This window comes from Nyctibius grandis, chromosome 10, assembly GCF_013368605.1.
Source record: "Nyctibius grandis isolate bNycGra1 chromosome 10, bNycGra1.pri, whole genome shotgun sequence".
Classification (NCBI taxonomy): Eukaryota; Metazoa; Chordata; class Aves; order Nyctibiiformes; family Nyctibiidae; genus Nyctibius; species Nyctibius grandis.
The window spans coordinates 8,831,793-8,853,653 of record NC_090667.1 but is presented as its reverse complement, the minus strand read 5'-3'; the positions used below and the strand labels follow the sequence as shown (position 1 = coordinate 8,853,653).

General features: G+C 37.3%; 1 protein-coding gene across 9 annotated transcripts in view; it reads left to right on the top strand.

Moving 5' to 3' along the window:
- Nucleotides 1-21,861, top strand: part of EBF1 (EBF transcription factor 1) — a 282,156-nt gene that overhangs the window by 255,071 nt on the left and 5,224 nt on the right. For 4 of the 9 annotated variants that reach the window (XM_068408436.1, XM_068408435.1, XM_068408433.1 and 1 more), the window contains exons 12-16: nt 11,861-11,926; nt 12,527-12,704; nt 14,266-14,445; nt 18,159-18,353; nt 18,720-18,788. In XM_068408436.1, coding sequence (XP_068264537.1) covers nt 11,861-11,926; nt 12,527-12,704; nt 14,266-14,445; nt 18,159-18,353; nt 18,720-18,787 — 687 coding nt within the window. In that variant the 3' untranslated portion in view covers nt 18,788. Of the gene's footprint in view, nt 1-11,860; nt 11,927-12,526; nt 12,705-14,265; nt 14,446-18,158; nt 18,354-18,719; nt 18,789-19,641; nt 19,798-21,861 lie in introns of those variants that run through there. The other 5 variants (XM_068408440.1, XM_068408439.1, XM_068408438.1 and 2 more) reach the window with 2 other exon arrangements.

The window sequence follows — 21,861 nt, the reverse complement described above, 5'->3', positions numbered from 1 at the left end:
ATACTAAAGGTAGTAAAGTATGAAACTGTGGTGGCAGCTCATGCTCTTTATTGACAGAGATCCAGGCTCAAGTACCACTTCACCGGAATTCTGAAGCCTCCATAGCTACACAGCTAGTTCAGTTTTGGAGCTGTTTTTTAGCTACGTTTCCAAACTCGTGAATCAAACACAAAGCTAATTAAGAATATCTTATAGTAATGGAAGTAGGCAGCAGCATCCTTAAATATAAATCGTTTTCACCTCCACAGGCCCCATGATATATTGCATCTCTGTCTCTCTGTCTGTATTGAAAGTGAATGTTTGTAGTCTCAGTTCATCAGTTCACATTAGCCTCATGCTGAATATTTAAACACAGAACAATTTGAACACACCATGAAAAGAGACAGTGACTGCACTTTCGCTTGGAACAGCAAGAGCTCATCTAATAATAATTTAGTAAATCAGCCATTTAGTGGCTCAGTTGTACACTGTGTTGTGCCAAATAATGTTCAGTTCAACTGTATGCTGGTGAAATTGAAATTCAGACTCCAGTCACGTGGCACATTTTTGCTCAATGGAGAGATGAAATGGAAAATCACCCTCCCAACAGACTGTTTGAATGTAGTGATTTATCAAAAATACAGCAGAATGACAATATAAACAGGATATGGTTGTATGTGGTACAATCTATTCTAATTAGGCTTTTATTATGGTGGTTTCTTCTGCACAGATCAGTTGATAATTCAGGATTTGCATTTACATCTTCAGTTTATTTTATATATGGGCAGAGAGCAGATATGCATAGTTACTGTGTAGTTACAGTCCTTTAAGGCCCAGTCCTGTGGGAAGTGTGGTGAGACTTTTATTGCCATATTTCGAGCCCTGGCTCACAGGGAACACCATGCCCTGAGGAGCAACGGGAAAACGCAGCTGCTGCCTTTCCGCCTCTTGAAGTGCCATGTATGTTACTTTTGTAGCATGAAAGCAATATCAGATTAATTTCTTTTCCCTGTTTAAGGCTATCAGGATTTGTAGGGAGTGGTAGGATCTTATATTAGACTAACTGATATAACTGGAAAAAAACAGACAAGCTTTTGGACGCCCAAGCCTTGCTTCCTGCGTGCTGACTGTACCTTTTCTCGCCTGTATCAGTGGGTCTAACAAAAGCTATTATTACCTCACCCTACAAAACTTGCCTTGGTTGTAACCACAGACCATTGTGACTTCAGCCAAAGAGCTATGCTTTAAGGCTGTCTGATGAAGATGGGGGAGAGAGAATATTTTCCTAGAAAGTGTGTTGTGAAGTTTAATTTGTTCCCATTAAAGTGGTGCTTTGAGATCTTTGAATGCAGGGCATTGCAGAAGTGTGAAGTAACGTCTATAATCTCACCTACAGTCTCCATTTCTAACCTAGTTTTAGGCGCTATGCAGTGGCTTACGTGGTGATGTAAAATGTGATTGCCATGTATTTCTCACAACACAGTCCAATTGAGTAGCAGAAAAAGCGTCCTCCTAACCATCATGATGCCATTTAGCAGAGAGTGCTGGAAGCAATAGGATGCCTGTTGTCGTAATTCTTCTAAGAAATACAGACCATCACAATCTATACTCAACTGCTGACACCTGAAAACTCAAACATTTTGGTAAAATGAATCAAGCAGTAATGTTTCTTTTATGAGATCTCCTCACGGGAAGGGAAGGTTTGGCACCATTTGGAGATCAGGCTCAGTGATCCATCATAGCAAAGTCAGCTGTCCTGGAGCGTCTCATAGGTCACTCAATCGAACCAGTGGCTCTTACAACTGTATTATTGCTTATGGAACAGTAATTGAGGCACCATAGTTAAAAATTACCTGGTCTAATAGGCAGTGAACAATTTGCACTCAATACAATTATAAGCCAAATCATTCATTTCATAACACTTGGACTAATTTATTTGTTGACCTTTTAATATCCGTAGCTCTTCAGTAGTATTAACTGCAACTCAGACAAAATCTCTTGTTCATTTTACTTTCATTGATTTTTTTTCCATTGAGGCAATAACAGTTGTTTGAGTACAACCTTTTCTTTCTGTTGTAAAAGTCAATCATGTAACTTATGTTGATATAACTCAACTGGACTGAAATGTCCTCTAAGTACAGTAGCATACAATCTCGTGCTACTTGTATAAACACAGATATGCATTTTCGATTTATTTTAAAGAATGTTTTGGAATATATTTGTGGCTATAATGACAAATTACATGCTTGCTGAGAGGAGAATGAAAACAAAACACAGAAGCATTTTTTAAAGCAGTGCCACATACATGTAATACATTTTCTGTTCATATGTTACGGGAGATCTAAGATACAGAAATTTTGAAATTTGTCTCTGTTAATTTTGTTCTTTAGCATGACCTAAGTGTCTTTACTAATCATGCTATACTCATAATTTCATCTGGAAATAGCATCTTGTCTCTTGAAGTCCTAACATTTTACAGAACAGAGGTGCTTAATTTTTCCATATGTGAGCTTCTGACAAATAACATGTATGTAAAAGTATTTTTTTAATAAATAGGAAAGAAATAATACTAATATTTTGATAATCTGAATTTTCATTCATTTTTTCAGCATTAAACTAGTATGAGAACTAAGAGTTTTTGATGATGAAAAAAGTTACTGAAATATTGATGCATTTTGAAAAATCAGTGGTGAGTTTTGAAGCACTTCCATAAAATATGTTGGTGTAGTGACAATGGAAATGTTTTCACTCACCGCTGAAAAAGGACCCCTAAATTGTGTGTCATAGTGTGCCTGCTTTTACATTGTGGAGGTGTACACAGAAAGATACTGTTATCTCTGTGAAATGTTGGATAAATTTCATTTCTTAAATACATGGTTATTCAACATTTATACTTGCTTTGGATAATTTCAACTGAATTTTTAAGGCTGTAAATTAAAAAGAATAGTATCAGGAACAAAATATCTTTTGTTTCTGATAAGAAAATTGAAAATTTTTCAGAATATATGCTAGGAGGCACTTCACTGAAGTAGTCTTTCTGAGCCAAAGCCTCTTTGTACAATGAAATACTGTAAGTCCTTTGAGCACATAGTTATAAAATATAATTGTTACACATTTAGCATTTTATGCTTCCCTAGAAATTACCACTTGGTATCTACACCTAATCTATGGTCTCTTCATTTCAATTGGGTCTGAACTGGTCCTTCGTTGTAATGAGAATGCCCCTTTCAAGAGACTTCTTTTAATTATACCAATGATAAAATGTAAGTGAAAATAGTCATTTCTAGGGGTTATGACTGAGCAGTGTTTTAACTGTAATACTAAAACCTACCAACCTTTTTCCAGTCTCTATTTCAACATTTTTATGCACTCACTCTCCACAGAACATAGTGCAATATCGTTGTAGGTCAGAATTTCAATGCGTCTTATTTTTCAGTTTTCTTCCTGCTATTAAAAGTAACCTGAACTCTCAGTTTTATAACTACTAACGCTTCCTACCTGAAGCGTACAATCCAGAAAAGTAGTTTCACAGATCTTAATGATATGCTGGGGGGTTTTTTTGGTTTGGTTTATTGGGGTTTTTTTCCCCTTCATTAAAAGAAAATGCAGGTGCGTCTTTAACTGAATACAGGTGAACACTTGTTTTTTACAGAAAATAGCTAGTTTGGCATACTTAGATATTTAATGCATTAATAAAGACCAACTCTGAAAATTAAACGGACAAAACACATATGTATAATTTACACTTTAATTGCTAGATAGCTCAGCTGATTTAATTCAGCAGACATTCTTGCCTCGCAGTGCTGAACATAATTATATATCTCCATAGATTTAAATGCAGTCAAGTGAATTATGCCACCCAATACCTTCTAGATTTGACCCAATGGGAGAACAATTTAAAAGTGATACAGCTTGACCTGTGTTTGGAAAGTCTTTGTGTATACAATTGATAGAAAATAGATACCACCCTGTCTATTTGCCAAGTAAAATGTTTTTCACTCTTACAAATACATAATTGGATATCTAGATTGTGCCACACACAAAATCACAAGCCACATTTAATCTTTTTTTAATCCTCAGTATTCCAGGAGATTTTTCTAATGGGCACAATAATATGATCTGCAGAATAAAGCTTCTAAAACAGCCTGTGCAGTATCTTTGAATGACGGTCTCAGAATTTAGTGTCTCTCTTCATTTTTCCAAATTCTTTTTAAGTTTACTTAAGTCCAGACCCTTCCAATAATTCAAAACATTCTTCTTCTTCTTCCATAAGGGGACTTTGACAACTTTCCAAAAATATATGGGTATAAAGTGGTCAGGAGAAGACTTTGAGTAATAACTTTTAAAAATTTTTTTTTTTATTGCAGCTCTCATTTGCAGCTGTCTTCAAGAAATAGGAATGTTAATACTATAAAGAGAAGAACTATCAGAAAATCTTATATATGCAAAACCAAAAAAAAACCCCAAACCTAAAAGCTCATTAATCTCAATAATGGAGATCTGCTTCAAAGTACTGTAGGTGCTGGTACAAATAGTTTAGGGTAAATTTTCAAAAAGAAATGCCTGAGGTTCCTATCTGATTGCTTTGTACATGTCTGTCTATATTTTGCCCAAGGACTGGGGGTATCTGTGGCACATAAGGAAAATTTAGAGTGCAAAATGTGCTTCTAGATCATTGTGGCAAACCTTTGAGGTCAGATAGAAGAAAAGAATCTAATGTTATCATTTTTTGTTCATATGTTCATGGATAAATCAGGAATAATCTTTTTGTTGTCTAGATAGACGTGAATAGTTTGAGTTACTGTAAGCTGGTGGGATGGAGAAATTTCTGTAAAGGAAGTTGGTGAAGAATTTTTTGTTAGCTATTGAATTGAGTTTATGTGGACTTATCCATTCATAATCTAGTTTGTATCATCTCATTTGTTTTGTCTTCTAATGATTCACTGAATCTGGCAAACTGATCATACTGTGAAAGATGGGACTGCATAACTAAGGAAAAGTATGTGCAGAAGAACTGGTCTTTACATGCTGGGATAAATACTGCAGTCTTTTGTACAGCATGAAAAATAAGCTTCCTTTTGTGATCTCGCTATGTTTCAAACTGAGGGAATCTGTCCTTAGATCCTCACAGTGTGAGCTTAACCAATAACCTGTACGAAATGCTGTAGAAGGTGCCAGAGCATTACCATAGCATTGATTTCTTAATGACAGCATTAGTGAGTCCCAAATATGACTGACATCTACCAGTTGATGTGTTGTAGGATGTGAATAGATGTAGGAGTACAATGTAGTAATATCTACCAGCCCTGAGCTGTGTGCATGGAAGGTAGATTGGCCTCATGAGTTAAAATTTGACAACTCTGAAGAGTTCCTGCAAGTAGCTATAAATGCCTTTTCCTGGTAAACTTAGGAGTCTGGGGCAAGACATACTGTAAACATACTTAGGAGAATCAAAGTTCTAAGGCTATGTGAGGGATATAGATGTGAGTCATGTAATCACTGTTGGATAAAGTCCCTAAAAGAGACGATTTAAGCACCGGCAGAGTGATTTTAGTTTTGCATATCTGCTTTCACATACCCACTCTTCTCCATTTAACTTAGAGACCTAACATTAGCAGAGAAGTCCAGAGCTTTTAGCAACACAACCATCCAAATTATTTGCCAGATGCTTCAGTTGATGATAATATGGAGGGAGCATCCAGACTCTCAAATGTCAGTTTATTCAAAGAGTTATTCCAATGCAACTATATTAATGTTCGTTTATTCCATGCTATGCTACTGTGTATCTAGATGAAGTACACATCTGTGCTAGCTACTAATTCTATTGCCACTGTTTTATGCCCATCATTTATGGAAATTAAGACCAGCAGCATGAGTGGTGTGGGTTAAAAAAGGAGGCTGAAACCTTTTTTTAGTATCTACGTACACAATATTAACAGGAGGATAATAGGGGTAAGGTGGGAGACTTGCAAGGACAGACTTACAGATGATCATCATAATTTTGTTCCTTCTTTTGTCAGCAGTATTTGCAACACAGGCTGTTTGAATAGGGTGTGTTTTCCCTATTGCTATGCATTTATCACCTTTGTTGTTAAGAGGTGTATTAATCTTCGATTCTCAGAGTTTATGGCTAGATGCCTGCTCACATTTGCACTTCAGTGTTTGTTCTTTCTGCTGTTCTGCTGTTCTTTCTCATATAGGCTTTCTATATTTTATTTATAAGGTTGGCTCATTGTGGAGCAGGTGGTAAGGTCATGCATGACTGTTTTTAGTGCTGTAGATATAGGCTGTGATTTTCAGTTTGGGTGGAGGCTGATGAGACTACAATGGCTTGGAAAAGCTAAGGTTCTAGCTCTCACTGTAGACTTATTTTCTGGAAATTGCCATTGAAATTCAGTGACAGGCATTCAGTGCACTTCCATCCTATAGGCAGCAGCAAGCAGAAGCTTTTTTTTTTTTACCCCTCAGGTGAGGTATGTTGTCTTTCTCTCTCATTTTGCCTTCCTGTCTTTGTAATATCTATATGGTGTTTACTTCTCTGGTATGATTCAATTATGATATATGGAAACAATCCAGTTGTTTGTTTGCTAGAGAAGTTTTCATCTTTGTGTGAGTACAAATATCTTTTTAGTGAAATGGCCCTGTTATTTTGTACTTCCCGTTAGGCTGGCATAGTTCCCTCAGTTTTACAGTAAATGGAGGATCTTTGCATTTTAAGTGGCTTTTATGAATCTTTATAAAACTATAATTGCTGAAAATGATACAATAATGCAGTGCTCAGTGTAGATGTGGAGAGATGGGAGGTTCTGGACAGGCTGAAACTCTTGTATACCAAGCTGGATGGCTGGCATTTTAGATCTGTGGCATCCTACTAAATGGCTCTCTACCAAAATGTTGGTTTTGCCTTTACACTTGAAAGAGGTGATCACAATTCTATATCTTTTAAAATATAATGCATACACAAATTTTAAGTATAAGTTTAAAACTTAGTTCTAACACATATCCTTAGCTAGCACATTTATAGTTTCACCCATTGAAAAACAAAGGAAAAGTTTGAACACAAATAGTTGTAATTTTGACTTGAAATTTCAGAATGTGACCTTTCCAAGGTGAAGAAGGGAACTGGAGTCTAATGTTCTGCATTTTGACTCTGCAGAAGTTTTTTTCTTGCAAATAGCCATGGGAGTAGGAACTTAGAAGGCAGAGCCAGGAGGTCAGACATAAGAGTCATGGAAGTATGAATGACATCATCATCCCTAAGTACCCTCTCAGAAGATGAATGAGCTCTCTCTTGTATTACAATGCTAAAGAGCATTAGAAGGTGATATGATATCTAGACAACATATAAGATAAATGCCTCAGAGTATGCTAGAACAGCTTCCCCCACACGCCCTCCACAAGTACATAAATCCTTTGGTGGTCTCAATAATACAATATGTGGCTGATGAGTATTATATATTGTGGTCAGCTTCTTCTTGACAAAATTCATTTTGATTTAACAAGTACCTTGAACATTATCTAATTTAGTTACTTAAGCCAAATAACTCAGTGTAGCTCTAGATACCCTTTAGCTGGCTAGACTCATAGCTCTTCTGGGACATAGAGTGGATTTTTTTCACTAGTTGCTGAATAATAAGTAAGCAGATGTCAACAGAAGAAATATCCCATCTTTTTTAAAGCTGGCACAAAATGTGTTTATCATGATAAAACTTGACACAAAATGTTTTCATCATGATAAAACTTGAAATGCAAGTTTTGTGATCTTAATGAATTCCTTCTGAAGGGAATGCGTGTCACAAAACATGCAAAGTTGCTGTAATGTTGATTCAAGGTATGTTCTGTCAGAAGTGGATTCAGTCTGAATTTCAGTCTTCGTGCTTCAAAAGCACAGTCGTTCTGGTATGATTTATATAATCTTTCCTACAGTAGTTTTGGAATATGCAAAGTTGCAGCAGACTTCACTACCCAGCCTCCTCTTTTGTTTATGTAAACACCCCTTAGTATTTTCAGGAGGAAAATTCTGTTAAAATATTTAATTGCATTCCTGTTTCAAAAATCAAAAAAGTAAAAATCCCTCAGCAGAAAATCAGCTTCAGTTTAGAATAAAAATGGATTCTGCATCTGTGGTATGTAGCTGCATGGAGGGTAAAGTTCTGATGCACCATATTTAATCACTAAAGAAATCTTTCCTGTTTTAGATATTTGCTCAGTTGTTATTATTATAGAAATAAAATGATGCTCATTTGAAATAAAATGCAAGACAAGAAGACTCTCACTTTAGCTCTAACTAAATGCTGCAAAGTCCTTTAATCTAAACCAAAAGCTGTCAGACTTTTAGCATTAATAGAAGAGTGGCTCTTTCTTGACAAATGCCCCCATAAATTAGATATTAGCTTTAGTCAAACTCTGTCTCTCTCAGGAAATATTTCCACTTGCATATTCAATTGGAAGGACCTTACATGATGCCCACTTACTGCTATGAAAATCTAGGTTTCTGAGATGAAGGCAAAGAAAAATTTCTGTGAACAAAAGAATATCTGGAATAACAGACCTTGAGCTCATGCAGAGATTTCTTTTTATAGCATGTGACTTTCACTCACTTTTTGATATGTCTGTCTGCTGCTCTGTCCACCTATGTGTTTATGTATCACCATTGCAGTGGTAACATGCAGTATCAATTGGATTTTAAAAGACATAGATCTTTTATATTAGCTTTCCTTTTTTATAATACCTTTTACAAATTTAATCAATGCATTTTAATATACAATATAGTTTAAGTGCAATATACAATAATATTCGAGCTTCATCTTAAACATGCTTTAGCCTTTAAATTGTTAAAACTGCAGTGCCCTTTCAATCTACTTACATAATGTCATAAAATATACATTTCAAGGTAAATGAAGTCAGCTACTTCAATTTAGTCCCTCAAACTGGTAGTAAATGAGAGGTTAACACTATGGTGCCAAACCCATTATTGAGTAAATTTAGCACCTTGGACAGCTCTGTAAAATCTTTATTGCTTTCCTGACCTGCTCGTCATGTTCTGTCTATGTGTTCAGTGGCTCTCAGCTCTGATTGAAAGGCAATATATTAGATCCCGAACACAAACATGCTCGGGGGCTGCTTCACTGTGAGCGTAATGACATGGAGGTGAGAACAATTTTCTGGTCACCGCAATCCAAGCACCTTGCAAGGTCTGTTGCTCTAACTTATAGAGGACTTTTGGGGCTCCTTTGTATGTGGAGTTGTAACAGTAGCTTCTGTGGTAATTTAAGCAGAGCTGGAAAGGGTTTAAGATGCATTCAGAAAACAAGAAGTTAATATCTTGAGCATGTCTGTAGTAGCATTTTATTGTGTATTTTTAAAGCTAGTTTGTCTCTATAAGAACTACCGTCAGCTCTGGAATAGAAGATACCACTACTTGTCACAGGAGTTTTTGCATAACATCTGCTTTGTATGATCTGAAAATGTCATAAACAAGAAATGCTTTTATTGTGTGAAAATATTGTTAGAGAAAGTATGAAACTCAAATGTACAGACTCTGAAAATGTTGGAAAAAATATAACCATTGACTAGCTAGGAAAATTGAATGCTACTTGTCAAGCATATTTCAATAAACCATCAAGACAATTAGTTTTATTTACACAAAATATGATATGGCATCAAAGAACTTCCAATGTTTAAGAACTGGAATATATTTGATATTAGGTAGAGCAGCTGTAAGATTCCATGTAATTACCTCATTTTTTAACATGGTCTTCAATCTCTTTTTAGATGCTTTCTAAGGTTTTTAGCTCAGCATTACATAAATAACTATGATTAGTCAGGTAGAGCAGAAATGGCTATTTAAACTTTCTTTTTCTTTAGTAATTTGGCATAATGATAGCTTAGGTTAACAATATTCCAAAGCAGTTTGTGGGCTCTGTATCATATTCTAATTTTGCATCAGTGAAATATATGGTGCAAACAATTTCTACTAAGTGAAATAAATCCTAGTTTGCAAAGTCAAACACCTGTGCAGTAATTTTCCACCTAAAACCATGGATTGAAAAAGATAACATTTTTCAGTAACATCTCTGTTCTTCTGTAGTTCATATATTCAGTATGAGGCAAAAAGGCCATCTCAGTGTTCTGATGATTCTGGTAAAGCAACAAGGATTGATTGTACCTGGATGTTGTTTGTAGTCTGTCTGTCCATGATTATACTGCTAACTGTTGTGGTCAAGCTACAGAAAAGAAACCCAAAACAAAAACCACAACAGAAAGGGGAAAAAAAACCCAAACAAACAAACCTCAAACCCAGAAAAAAGCTGTATGAACTTAACTCCTCAGAATCTGTTTCAAATGTAGTGATTTAAAAATCCATCAATTATATATTACATCTCACTTCATATGTGTGTATATGTAATTTAAATATGTAATTTAAATGTGTGTTCTGAGGGAGGGGTGTGTGCAGCAGAAGGCAAGCCTAAATGTTTACTGGGAGTACAAAAATCCTCCATCTCATTTTTGAATTTAGGACATTATATATGTCATAAGTAGTTACTGCAGTATGACAACTATTTTATCTTATATTATAGAGAATTTAAAATTGAAAAAAATGCTAATATGCATCTAAAAGCTTGTCATTTGAAGAGTTGTTCAAGGATTTTTGAAGGGGTTATGGTGACAGCAAAATGAACGCAATTATATCTCTATTTTCTGATCAGAGTCTACAGTATATGAAAATTGAGCATTACTGTTTCTTTTTGGTATAAAATATGGCTATTGTGTAAAATATTTTAAGTTTAAAAGTTTAACTTTGTAGAAAACTAAAATCCTTAGAACTGGTACTATTTTTGTAAGCTACCTGCAGAAATATACCATGGTGAATAGCATAGTGTTAGTACATTAGAGCAATTCTTAGGGGCTGGGAATTACAAAAATATATTGTTTTACTCAAAGAACAGTCTTGACTGGTTTTGGTCAGGCAATTGGGAATCTGCTAGATGCTTTGAAAGAATAAGAAAAAAAAATTCTTCTGTGTTAATTCTGCAGTGCATTTTTACATTTTCTATCAGGATTGTTCATAGAGATTTTTCCACACTGTAAAATGTAAGAATACAGGAAATGCTATTGTTACTTGAATGCCAGTTTAAAATACTCTAAGAAATATTAAGTGAAAAGGAACAAATAGGAAAATGGAGAAAAAAAAGTTGTCCAAAATGGAGAACTAAATCCCAGGCTGTTTTAAATTCTGCTGTCCATGCAGGGAATTTTACCAGGAAACACTGCACAGTACTGGGCCATTCTCTCCCACTGCATGTGTTTTCCTCTTGTGCATCATTTTATGTACAAGGATCCTACCCTGACCCGTCATATCAGGATACAAACCAAAGAAGTTGAAATGTTACGTTACCAGTAGCATAGGACTGATTGGATCTCTTTTGAACGTGGCCTGCTGGGTAAGGTCACAATTCCTGCAGTATGCAATTAAGAATAAAATAAACACATTGAAGGGATTCATAACATGCTCTGAATGACATTGATTGCAGTAATCTAGTAAATGACCTCAGTATTGTATTCTGCAATAAACCAATGACTGGTTTATAGTGCAGATGGTAGAGACAATTGAGTGATGTATTTTATTTTGCAGCACCAATGATTCTCACCTTTTGACTTGATTAAGCATGTGTGTGAATAGGATGAACTAGTGATTTAACACCATTCAGTGGTTGCTGGGAGTTGTTACAATTAAGGTGTACCTGGTGGGAGGAAAAAAAAAAAACCCAACACAAAACACGGTGCAACTAATAGAAGAGTATAAAAGATTCTAATATTTGTTTCCCCCTGCAAGGAGTTTATTGAACTCAGAGGAATGCATCTTTTTTTATATTGACAGGAAGTAATACTGAAGAGGGCTGCTGATTTAGTAGAAGCACTCTATGGTATGCCACATAATAACCAGGTAAATGCATTCTACTTCAGCAATTCTAAAACATGGCTATTTCTTAGATGTATAGATAGATCAGGGTCTAAAGGTATATGGTACTACAATGCGAGACAAGAATAAATATAGAGGGCAATGTCATATCTGGAGTAGGATTTAGTTTCCTTGTTTTCTTTTTTAGAGGGTGTGAATTTAGTGCTTGTAAAAGCAATGTGTTATTAACCCTGGAGGCATTTGCCCACTTTCACCAGATACTATATAATATGGGCAATGATATACATTACATCTTGCCACCAGTGATTTCTCAGTCTTACTCTAAAGACAGCTTTAAGGTGGAGTAAGTCTAGGCTCCAGCCCCATTCTGCCCGTTGGTCTTGTTATACAGAAGGGTGGCCGCTGGGACTGAAACTTCAACTCTCTTACCACAGATGTCAGGATTTATCATGAGGACAGCAGATCTTATCAGCATTAGCTATCAGTAAGCCAACTGGTTTAGAAAGAAAAGCATCTAGTTTTTGCCTTTGGACAGGGAAATATTTCATTTTAGTGTGTAAGAAAGGGTTTGTCAGAGTCACATTGATAACTCTCTCATTCTTTTTTCCCTTTCTTATCCTCTAGGAAATAATCCTGAAAAGAGCAGCAGACATTGCAGAAGCACTCTACAGTGTCCCCCGCAATCACAACCAGCTCCCCGCCCTTGCTAACACGTCAGTCCATGCAGGAATGATGGGAGTGAATTCCTTTAGTGGTCAACTAGCTGTCAATGTTTCTGAAGCCTCGCAAGCCACCAATCAGGGTCAGGAGAAGACTCGTCTTCCTCTCTCTGTGAACCTTTTCTGATAAAAGGCAGGGAAATGTGCAGAGCAGTGAAAGGAGTAACGGTTCACAACTGAAGGCTAGGAGCACGTCTAGACCCACGTCATCCCACACACATGCACAACCTTTGAATGACACAATACTCTCAAGAGATGGGGCTTTCTGTAGGGACTTCTCCCCCAATTCAGGAAAAGCGCTTGCGCATGTATCTAAGTAGCTTTTTCTTCCGCTCAGAATAACACTTGTATTTGTGTTTAAATCCCACTAATTTTAAAAGGTTTTCTATTGACTTTAGTATGTACTTAATGTTAAGTACTTTCTTATATATTTCCCTGAGCATGGATGATCTCTCAGTTTGGGCCCTATGTGGCATTTCTTTGTAACACAAAAGTATCTCTTGAATATTTGTCTGTTTGCTTTGGTTTTGCAAAAGACATAATATTGGCACTGATGTTTTTTCAGAGTTTGAGACTCTTCCAAATTTTGAAACTAGCAAAAACCAGAAATATTTACAAAGGCATTTTCAGAGCTGCTCTAATTTTTAAAATGAAGTGTTTTTCACTTTGTATGAAATCAATATTGTTTTAATTCCTACAGTTAAAAATTAAAAAAAAAAAGTGAAGAACATTTTTGTTAAAACCCTTTGCATTTTCCCCTCTCCTTTGCTCAGCTCTATTTATTATCCAATTAAAAATTCACCTCAATGAGAAAGTATTAGAATGGGGCTGTTTTCTAGAAGGGCAGAAAAAATTAGTTTGCATTACACTAAAAAACCAGAAATTATTTTTAGATTAAAACATTTTATGGATGTGTTGTGTGGTAGGAAGAAAAGTTGGTATTTTTATCTTCCAGGAGTGAAGATGCATTTTGTATTTCTTTGGTTCTAGAAACAAATCTTCCTTTTTGGATATTTGGATATGAGTTTCCCCAAATGTAGTTTCCAGAATTAGGTAGAGATTCAAATTTTAACTTAGTGCCAAATTTGGTAGTCATTTTCTACCAACATAATGATCAGACCAGGGCAAAATGACTAAGGATATCCGACTACTTTGAGAAAAATACCCTACATTTTCTAAAGTGTGCAGTGAGCATCTAATCTGAGATGCATTAAATGAGAGACATCAGAAGAGAGTTAATGAAAATCACATGCTTTTAACACACCTTAAGTCAGTATGTAGTCCTTGCTTTGAAAATGTAGGTCATGTTTACTCCATTTCCTACAAACAGCTCTTTTAGAGTGACTGTTCCTGTAATACGCAATGGTAATCTTTGCTTGAGGGCATGGGTTGCCTGAGGAGCTGTGAAGGCTGTAGCCTCCCTCCTCCTGCTTTGTGCTCCCATCAGCAATGACCCAGGCAGTGAGGGTTCACAATTTGGGCTACCTGGTGGGAGTGGTGGTCAGTCCTGGCCCTCCCTGTGCACTCTGTGGCTGGACTAGGCTGATGGCTTGGTAGCCCAGAGTTACTTGCTTGTAACTGTTTGTATAAGAAACTGTTCTCGGGCTAATACCAATTTCTGAATCTATTCCCTCCCCACAAAAGGTTTTACTCGCAACTCAAGCAGCGTGTCACCTCATGGCTATGTGCCAAGCACCACCCCTCAGCAGACAAATTATAACTCTGTCACAACAAGCATGAATGGCTATGGGAATGCTGGAATGTCAAATTTAGGCGGTTCTCCAACCTTTCTGAATGGATCTGCTGCCAATTCTCCCTATGCCAGTGAGTATTATATGGCTTTTCTGTATTTTGCACATTTGCATTAGAAGGAGATGGTGACTTTTCTGTGATACTTGATATTTACTTTCTATTTTGGGCACTTGAAACAGAGCTTGGTCCTTTCTCTCCTCTCCAAGGCATTGACCTTTGAAGCACTTTGAAGACATTAGTGTTGCCAGCAATGCTCTTCTCTGTTTTTAATTTTTATTATTATTATTATTATTATTATTATTATTATTATTTATTTGGGAGTCTCATAAGTGCTTAAAAAGAATAATGTCTCTCATGATTTAGGCTGATAGTTCCATAACTTACCTTGTACTCTGTAAATAAGAAATGCTGTCCTCAACATAGCTAGAAAGCAGAGGTGGCATAAGTGACTTCATTTCTGTTAGAAGTGGATCAAAAGTCAGTTGTCAGTACACAACTTTTGTTGCAGTGGGTATGGAAGGAGGCTAAGGACATTTGCTGCAGGAAAAATATTTTTTTCCAACTGTAAGATATGAAGGGCAGAAAAGTTTACTGTAATATTGCCAACGACTGACATTTCCATAAGCTGCATGATGATGTTTCCGAGACCTCTGAGCAAATAATGTGTTCATAACCTTTATAGAAATTATGAATTACTATTGGGCCTAATCTTGATTGCTTATACTCCATTGCTTTGTAAGTAGGTATTATATTGGCTTCACTGAGAGCTTAGTTTAGTCAGTAAAATGTGACAATGGCTCTTAGAGTTTGTGTTTTAGTGTCTGTATAGTAAATGCCACAAAGATGTGTGTCATACAAATAATACACTCCATGGCGTAAAGAGCTTATGGTCTACAGTCCCAGTTATGGAAATATTTATGTGTAGGACTAACTTTCTGCATTTTGATATTAAAGGTCTAGTAACCTGTTTAAATATAAATAAATTTCTATTGTTAAAGGCCTATGAACCTCTTCTACAGCCGCTTATGCAGCTCGGTAGACCCTATTCACATGAGAAAATTAAATGAATAGGACCTGCCCAATTCCTCTGACATTACTCATGGGGCATAAAAGATTCCACTGACATCTGTAGAAAGCTGCTAGCAGAATCAGGCCAGAAGGTCTTGTACAAATAGGTGTATAGGCTGAGACTGTAGCATGGACAGGACCAAGTGCTGAATGTCCCAAGGTTTACACAGCAAATCTTAAGTTTAGTGGTGTAACAGCAGTAATGAATTATTTTGAATTGCATCACTAGAGTTCTGTATTAAAAAGGGGATAGTAACTCTTATTTAAAAAATTACCTCCAAGGCATCTTAGCTGCTGCAAATTTAGAAGGAAATATTTACCCACATAACTAGTACTTATAACCTGGCAACTGCTAACCAGTTATTATTTTTGTACTCTAATAATAATGTAACAAGAAATGTTAGAAAGTACCTTACTTATTAAGTTGAATTTACTGTCATAGAATCTGCACACTCTGAATTCATAATATAACATGATTGATGAGACATCTCTTTTTGGAAGCAGATGCCAGTAATGCATTTAAAATACTCTCCCAGTGTATTATTTCATATTTATGAACAAAGTCCTCTTTAGAATCGCACTTCACTTCCCAGCCCTGGTTTTCTATCCTAGTTGTGTTTGGGGAGGTTTTCTTGATACATCTGTCATTCTGCTAATGCCTAATCCATTGAATCAGAAAATGCTTCAATCATGACCTGAAAATTAAAAGGTGGCATTCTTAATTAAATCAATAAACTAATTGCTGTATAGTAGCAATTCAATTTAGGTGCTTTGATTGCTCTCCCTTAGCAAGTACTTCCAGACATACAGTGACTTCAGACTAAGATTGTATCTGTCAGACTGTGAAACTTTGAACATTTAATTTCCATTAATTGATTTCCTCAGTGTTAACAAATATGATATCAGATTCTCAAATAAGAACTTAAATAGGGTGATTTTTATCTAAATAAATGCAAATAAAATAATAATTCAAAGCCCAGATGATAGGAATTTTACTGTATAATATGTAATTTTTCATAGCCCCCCCTGTATTCTAAACAGGGTGAAGAATGAAGGTATGGATTCTTATCGTTGGTCCTTACCTTTTTTTTTTTGTTGTTGGACAAAGAGGGGAAACTGGCAATGCTATCTGAATATAAAAGTAGTTAGCTTTATTTTTGTGAAAACAAATTCACTTAAAACCTCAGTGATAAATACATGAACCAAAGATATTTATCCCACTACACAGTAAAATAGAGTTTTAAGGATATATGTACTTAAAAACTGAACCTTCCATATTGCAAGTTTGCGTTTTGGACAATCAGTTCTGTCCCTAAAAATAGACAGCCTTATATCTACACTTGCTTAGAAAAACTGAAGATGCTCATTTTATTCAGTCGTGTAGTTAAAGCCAGATCTTCATTTTATATAAACCAGAATGGCTTCATTGTTTAGCTATTCCAGCTGAGATTCCAGTCGATGGCTCTGAATGAGAATGTTGTATTGACTGTGTTCAGACAGTGGTCATAGATCCTCTGGGAGACTTATTTGTCTTGACCATTATAAAACAGACTTTCATTTAAAAAATTCTCCATCTTGAGTGAGATATGAAATGCTGTCTCCATTCCTGTGCATAAATAAAAGGGTCACATGAGAAATATGACTGTTTTTCATGTCACTGAGAATTCCTGGGAAGTCCCCATAGCAGAAACTTTCCCAAAGCTGATGGATACAGAGAAGCAGGAGACTGACTTGGTACTAGTAGTTATAAGAGGGAAAGCATCAGTGGCCATTGTGAGACAGGTTTAGTGGTTTCTCTCATTAGGAGATAAAAGAAAAGCAGGATTTCTGTCGTCATCCACACATTTTTTTGTGCAACAGACACTGAAAACACTAGTGCCAGGAGATCAAAGGAATAAAAAACTGTCAGAACGGCCATCTCACCGGTTGCTTTATGCTGGGCAGCCTCCATGTATGTGTGTGTGTGTATATATGTGTGTATATATATATATATGTAAAATCACACCTTTCTGAATAACTCCTTTTAAACCCTAGTTCTTGCAAGGTTTGAGAACGGAAAGAAATCCAACCATTTTTGCTGACTTCTGACAAGCAGATTGTCTGGGTCACCACTAAGACCTCTCTACCTTCTGCAAATCTGCTTGAAACCCCATAGGTCTTTCTGGAGCCATCTTCCTACAAGGAAAGCACGGCTTAAAATGCTGGTTTTGGAGGCCGATTAGAAACTTAGACCGTTCCAAGTTAAAGATTCCAGATCCGGATTTGTACTTTAACCACTCTCCTTGCCCATTAATTTTGTAACCCCTGAGTTACCTGCACAATCTGGATTCCCTCTTATCCCCCTACACAAAAACTTCGCAAGCTCAGACCAGGGCAGTGGCTAACACCAATCACTAGAAAATTTTGAAAAGGATGGCAGGACAGCGTTCTTCTAAGAATAAAGAGTTGTAGTGACAGAATTAAGGAGGTCTATGAGAGTTCCGAGAATTACTGCTCCTGAACACCTGCAAAACAAAACAAAGCAAAACTAAACAAGTGGGTTTCCTGTAGTGATCAATCATACTTTGTGAACAACCAGAAATCTAACTGCAGTAAAGGCCTTGGCCATTTGAAATTAGACCCAGTGCATCCAAAAAGCAGAATTTTCTTGTTTCTGCAGCCTGCTGATTATCTAATACTAAGGAATGCCTTTGGGGGGGGTCTTTTTTTTCCTCTAGTTGTGCCATCAAGTCCGACAATGGCCTCCTCCACTAGCCTCCCCTCAAACTGTAGCAGTTCGTCTGGGATTTTCTCCTTCTCACCAGCCAACATGGTCTCAGCGGTGAAACAGAAGAGTGCTTTTGCGCCTGTCGTGAGACCGCAAACGTCTCCTCCTCCCACCTGCACCAGCACCAATGGCAATAGCCTGCAAGGTAGGTGAAACCAAGTCTGGAGCGTAGATGGCTGCTCTCAAAACTGTGAGTTCCCGGTGCCTTGCGAGGCTCTAAGCGACACTGAGTTGTCAAAGGGGATAGAAGACAGTGGGGGAACCCTGGTGGCCTCTGTCCTAAAGTTTCCTTCTGTAAAGAGTAACTGGACTCCACCACAAGCCCACCTAGTACCATGCAGGTGTTTGGCAACCACCTTATCTCTAACTCAACTAATACTGCTGAATTAAGAGGCTGTGTCTTTTGAAGCACAGACCTACTGTTATGATAAAAACAAGTAATATTTCAGCTTACTAATACCATCCTTTTTCTTTCTTTCCTCTCTTATTCCCTGTTGTCGTCCTTTATCAGACCAGTCTTTTGTGGACTCTAGCAAGTACTCCACTGCAGGGTCTCTCCAGGGGCTGGCCTTCTCCTGAAGTACGTCACTCAATCTTCCCTTCCTTTTTTTTTCCTTTGTCATAGTACACTTGTGCAGAAATCCTACTGAGAGCAAACAGACCCTTACAGAGCTTGGCACAAACCTTTGCCTTTCGTAAATAGAAGACACATTACAAACTAACAGCAGCATTTTCCAGTTTAACTCATACCAGGGCAAACATTAGTTTGCACTGATTAAGGTACTTCTGTGCCAATTAATTCCATAAATGGTGCAGGGCCTTTCTGAAAGCCTCTTCAACTGTTGGTATTAAGGGGCTACTCCTTTTCTGCATCCCTTCTCTCATCACAAACTGTTCCAGCATTAGCACCTAAATACGTTTTGAAGCGCTGATGCAAGCCAAGGGAATGACAGACAAAAGCTTGTCAAACTGAGGGTGCTGCAAAGACCAGCACTGCCCATTTCATTGTTTGGTTCAGCCTGTTGTACAACACTGTGCCTAAACCTTCCTGTGTAATTACCTCACTACGCATTAGTGTGCTGAGAGAGACATTTTCATGCTTGCTTAGACCAAGGAGTGTCCGTGAGCAGATACAGCCAGCTGCCTCCAGCTGTGCCAGAGGTGGGAAAGATTTTGCAGTGTGCGTTGTGCTTCCCCCAGACCTGAGGTCTCTTTTCCTTTCCATGTCCCTGTGCAAATTGTCCAAAGAGCATCGAGCAGGGAGTAAAATCCTTCATTTTTCAAGCTCTGTTCTGAAGGAGCTGTGCAGAGCCAGGGGAGGGTGGTTCCACAGAGTCCACATGTCACTCCACGGCCTCTGGAAGGAGAAACGCCAGGCTTGCAGGCATAATGCTGATACAACCATTAACAGCCAAAAAAAAATCTATATACAGGCAGAGTGGAAGGAATTCATTCATAAAAGCTGGGATCTATTGTGACTAAAGGAAAGCATTGTCCTCGGTGCATTTTACACTGGTGAACTGGGAGGAGGAATCCTTGCAGATGTACACACATGCACACGGAAGCTGTGAAAATACTGGGAACTTATAAGCAGAACTTGGGTGCCATTGGTCAGAACTCCGTTATAAATACAGACTGTGTCAGTAATAAAAACACAATAAAATTTTCAGATGAGCTGTAGTGTTTTAGAGATTAATTTTTGCGCGTTTTTTTAAAAATTTGGTACTGCCAACATGCTACAAATTTTAAGGGAATGGCTAAAAATGTTTCACCTCTGTATTAAAAAAATAGAAAAGGAGGTAAACGTTGACTGCTAGAAGCTTTTGAGCATGTTAATGTTTTTTTTTCTTCTCTTTGCCTTGTCTCAACCTGCTGTTGCAGGTGGAGAGAAAAAGAGAGTAACAGGAGAAAGCTTTTTCAGGCACTGTTTTTCCTTTCACAAGACACGGAATTCCCCGATTTCATGCATTCAGCTATGAAAAGCAATTATGGAATGAGCTGAGAGCACTGGATGCAACTAGGGCTTGCTGACTGCCTCCTCATTATGTCACATCCAGATCTGTAATGCCCAGAAACTACACAGATCTGAGTATTTCCCCTAATTTTTATTTAGCAATTCAGTCTTCATAATAGGAATGAGACACCAAGAGGTGGTTCATTTCTAGGTCATCACTGAACTTCTTGGTGAGTTAAAGATGCACAGCCTTTAGTCTCGTGCCTCCTGACACCACCTGGGGCTTGTAATAATCACTCAGAAACGCACTGGCTGTTGTGCCTTATTGCTTAAATAAACAACCATGTATAAGGAGGCTGTCTTATCTCTCTTGGGCTTCTGGATACATCAGAAAGCAATCAAACTTTCCTTATGTAGCTTAGATATCAGCAGAACTCACTAAAACAACAGCTAGGCTTATCTGTTCTCTTTGCCATGCCATTTTGTAAAACTCAAAATACATTATTTCTGTAATTTGCTAGCAGCAAATACAAATTAGTATATGATAGAAGAAATAATGCCCATTGGTGGGAGTTTTTCTGCTCTCCCTTTTGGAGCTGGTGTGATCTCATACCTATGCTGTTTCCCACTGATATCTCTGTTTTCAGGATCAATAACATGGTACAGCTGAGAAAATTTGCATGACTAGATGTAGCACTTACAGAATAAAAGTAGAGTGATATAAATGAAGACTTGGAAAGAATGGAAATATTAAAGCTTTTAGGGAGAAAAGATATCATTTTGCCATTTGTCTTGTAATTTAATTCAGAATTTCAGAGCTCTTCAAAAACAATAATGCTCTGAAAAAAAAGAGCAAAGATCTGCATCTGTACCATTTGTTTCCAATGGCAGAAGGTGCATGGCTGATACGTAACTACAGGGAAATGTCTAAGCCATGATGGAAGGACTTGCAATTATGCCACCGTTGTCTGGGCTCTTACCCAGGGTAGACAGCTGTGCTGTCCCAAGAGAGAGACAATTCTTGACCATTTCTTGTTGAAATCTATTTGGTTTTGATGAATCTCTTAGCTTGTGAATTTTTTGTTGGAATAATATTTTGACATTTTCTCAAGTGTAGGTATTTTTTCAAAAGCAAAACAACATCCTGTTTTAAAGTTTCACTAAATCTAGAATTCAGAAAGGGCTGAAAAGGACAAAGAAGGTTAAAGTAGAATGCACAGAGGATTAATTATCCATCTGACTCTGCTCAGTTGCACTCATCACATGTAGGAAGACTCTACCCATTCCCATCTGCTCAACTCCTTGCTTATCTGAGCAGTAAAGGCGGGAGCACTGTTGTCAGTATTGCTTTTCTCTGCACTGTAACATAGGCCGCTGACATCCAAGCACTGCAATCCCACCCTTATATTCTGCTAAACTGCCATCCTGAAATCTCCCAAGTACTTTACTAATAGGGATAAAAATTGTTATTCTCAAGTAAGAAACAGAAACAAAACAAATTGCTCAATGTAGTACAATGAGCTAGAAGGAGAACTGGGGCAAAACCTGTGTCTCAGGTCCATGTCCTAGTGAGTCTGTCATATATTCAGATAGGCAAAATTACGCTCTCACCCTCAGCTGTAGGTGGCTGCCTTGCAGGGCTGCCACAGCAGAATTACAGTGTGGTTGACTGTAACCATCACTGTCAATACCTATTTTA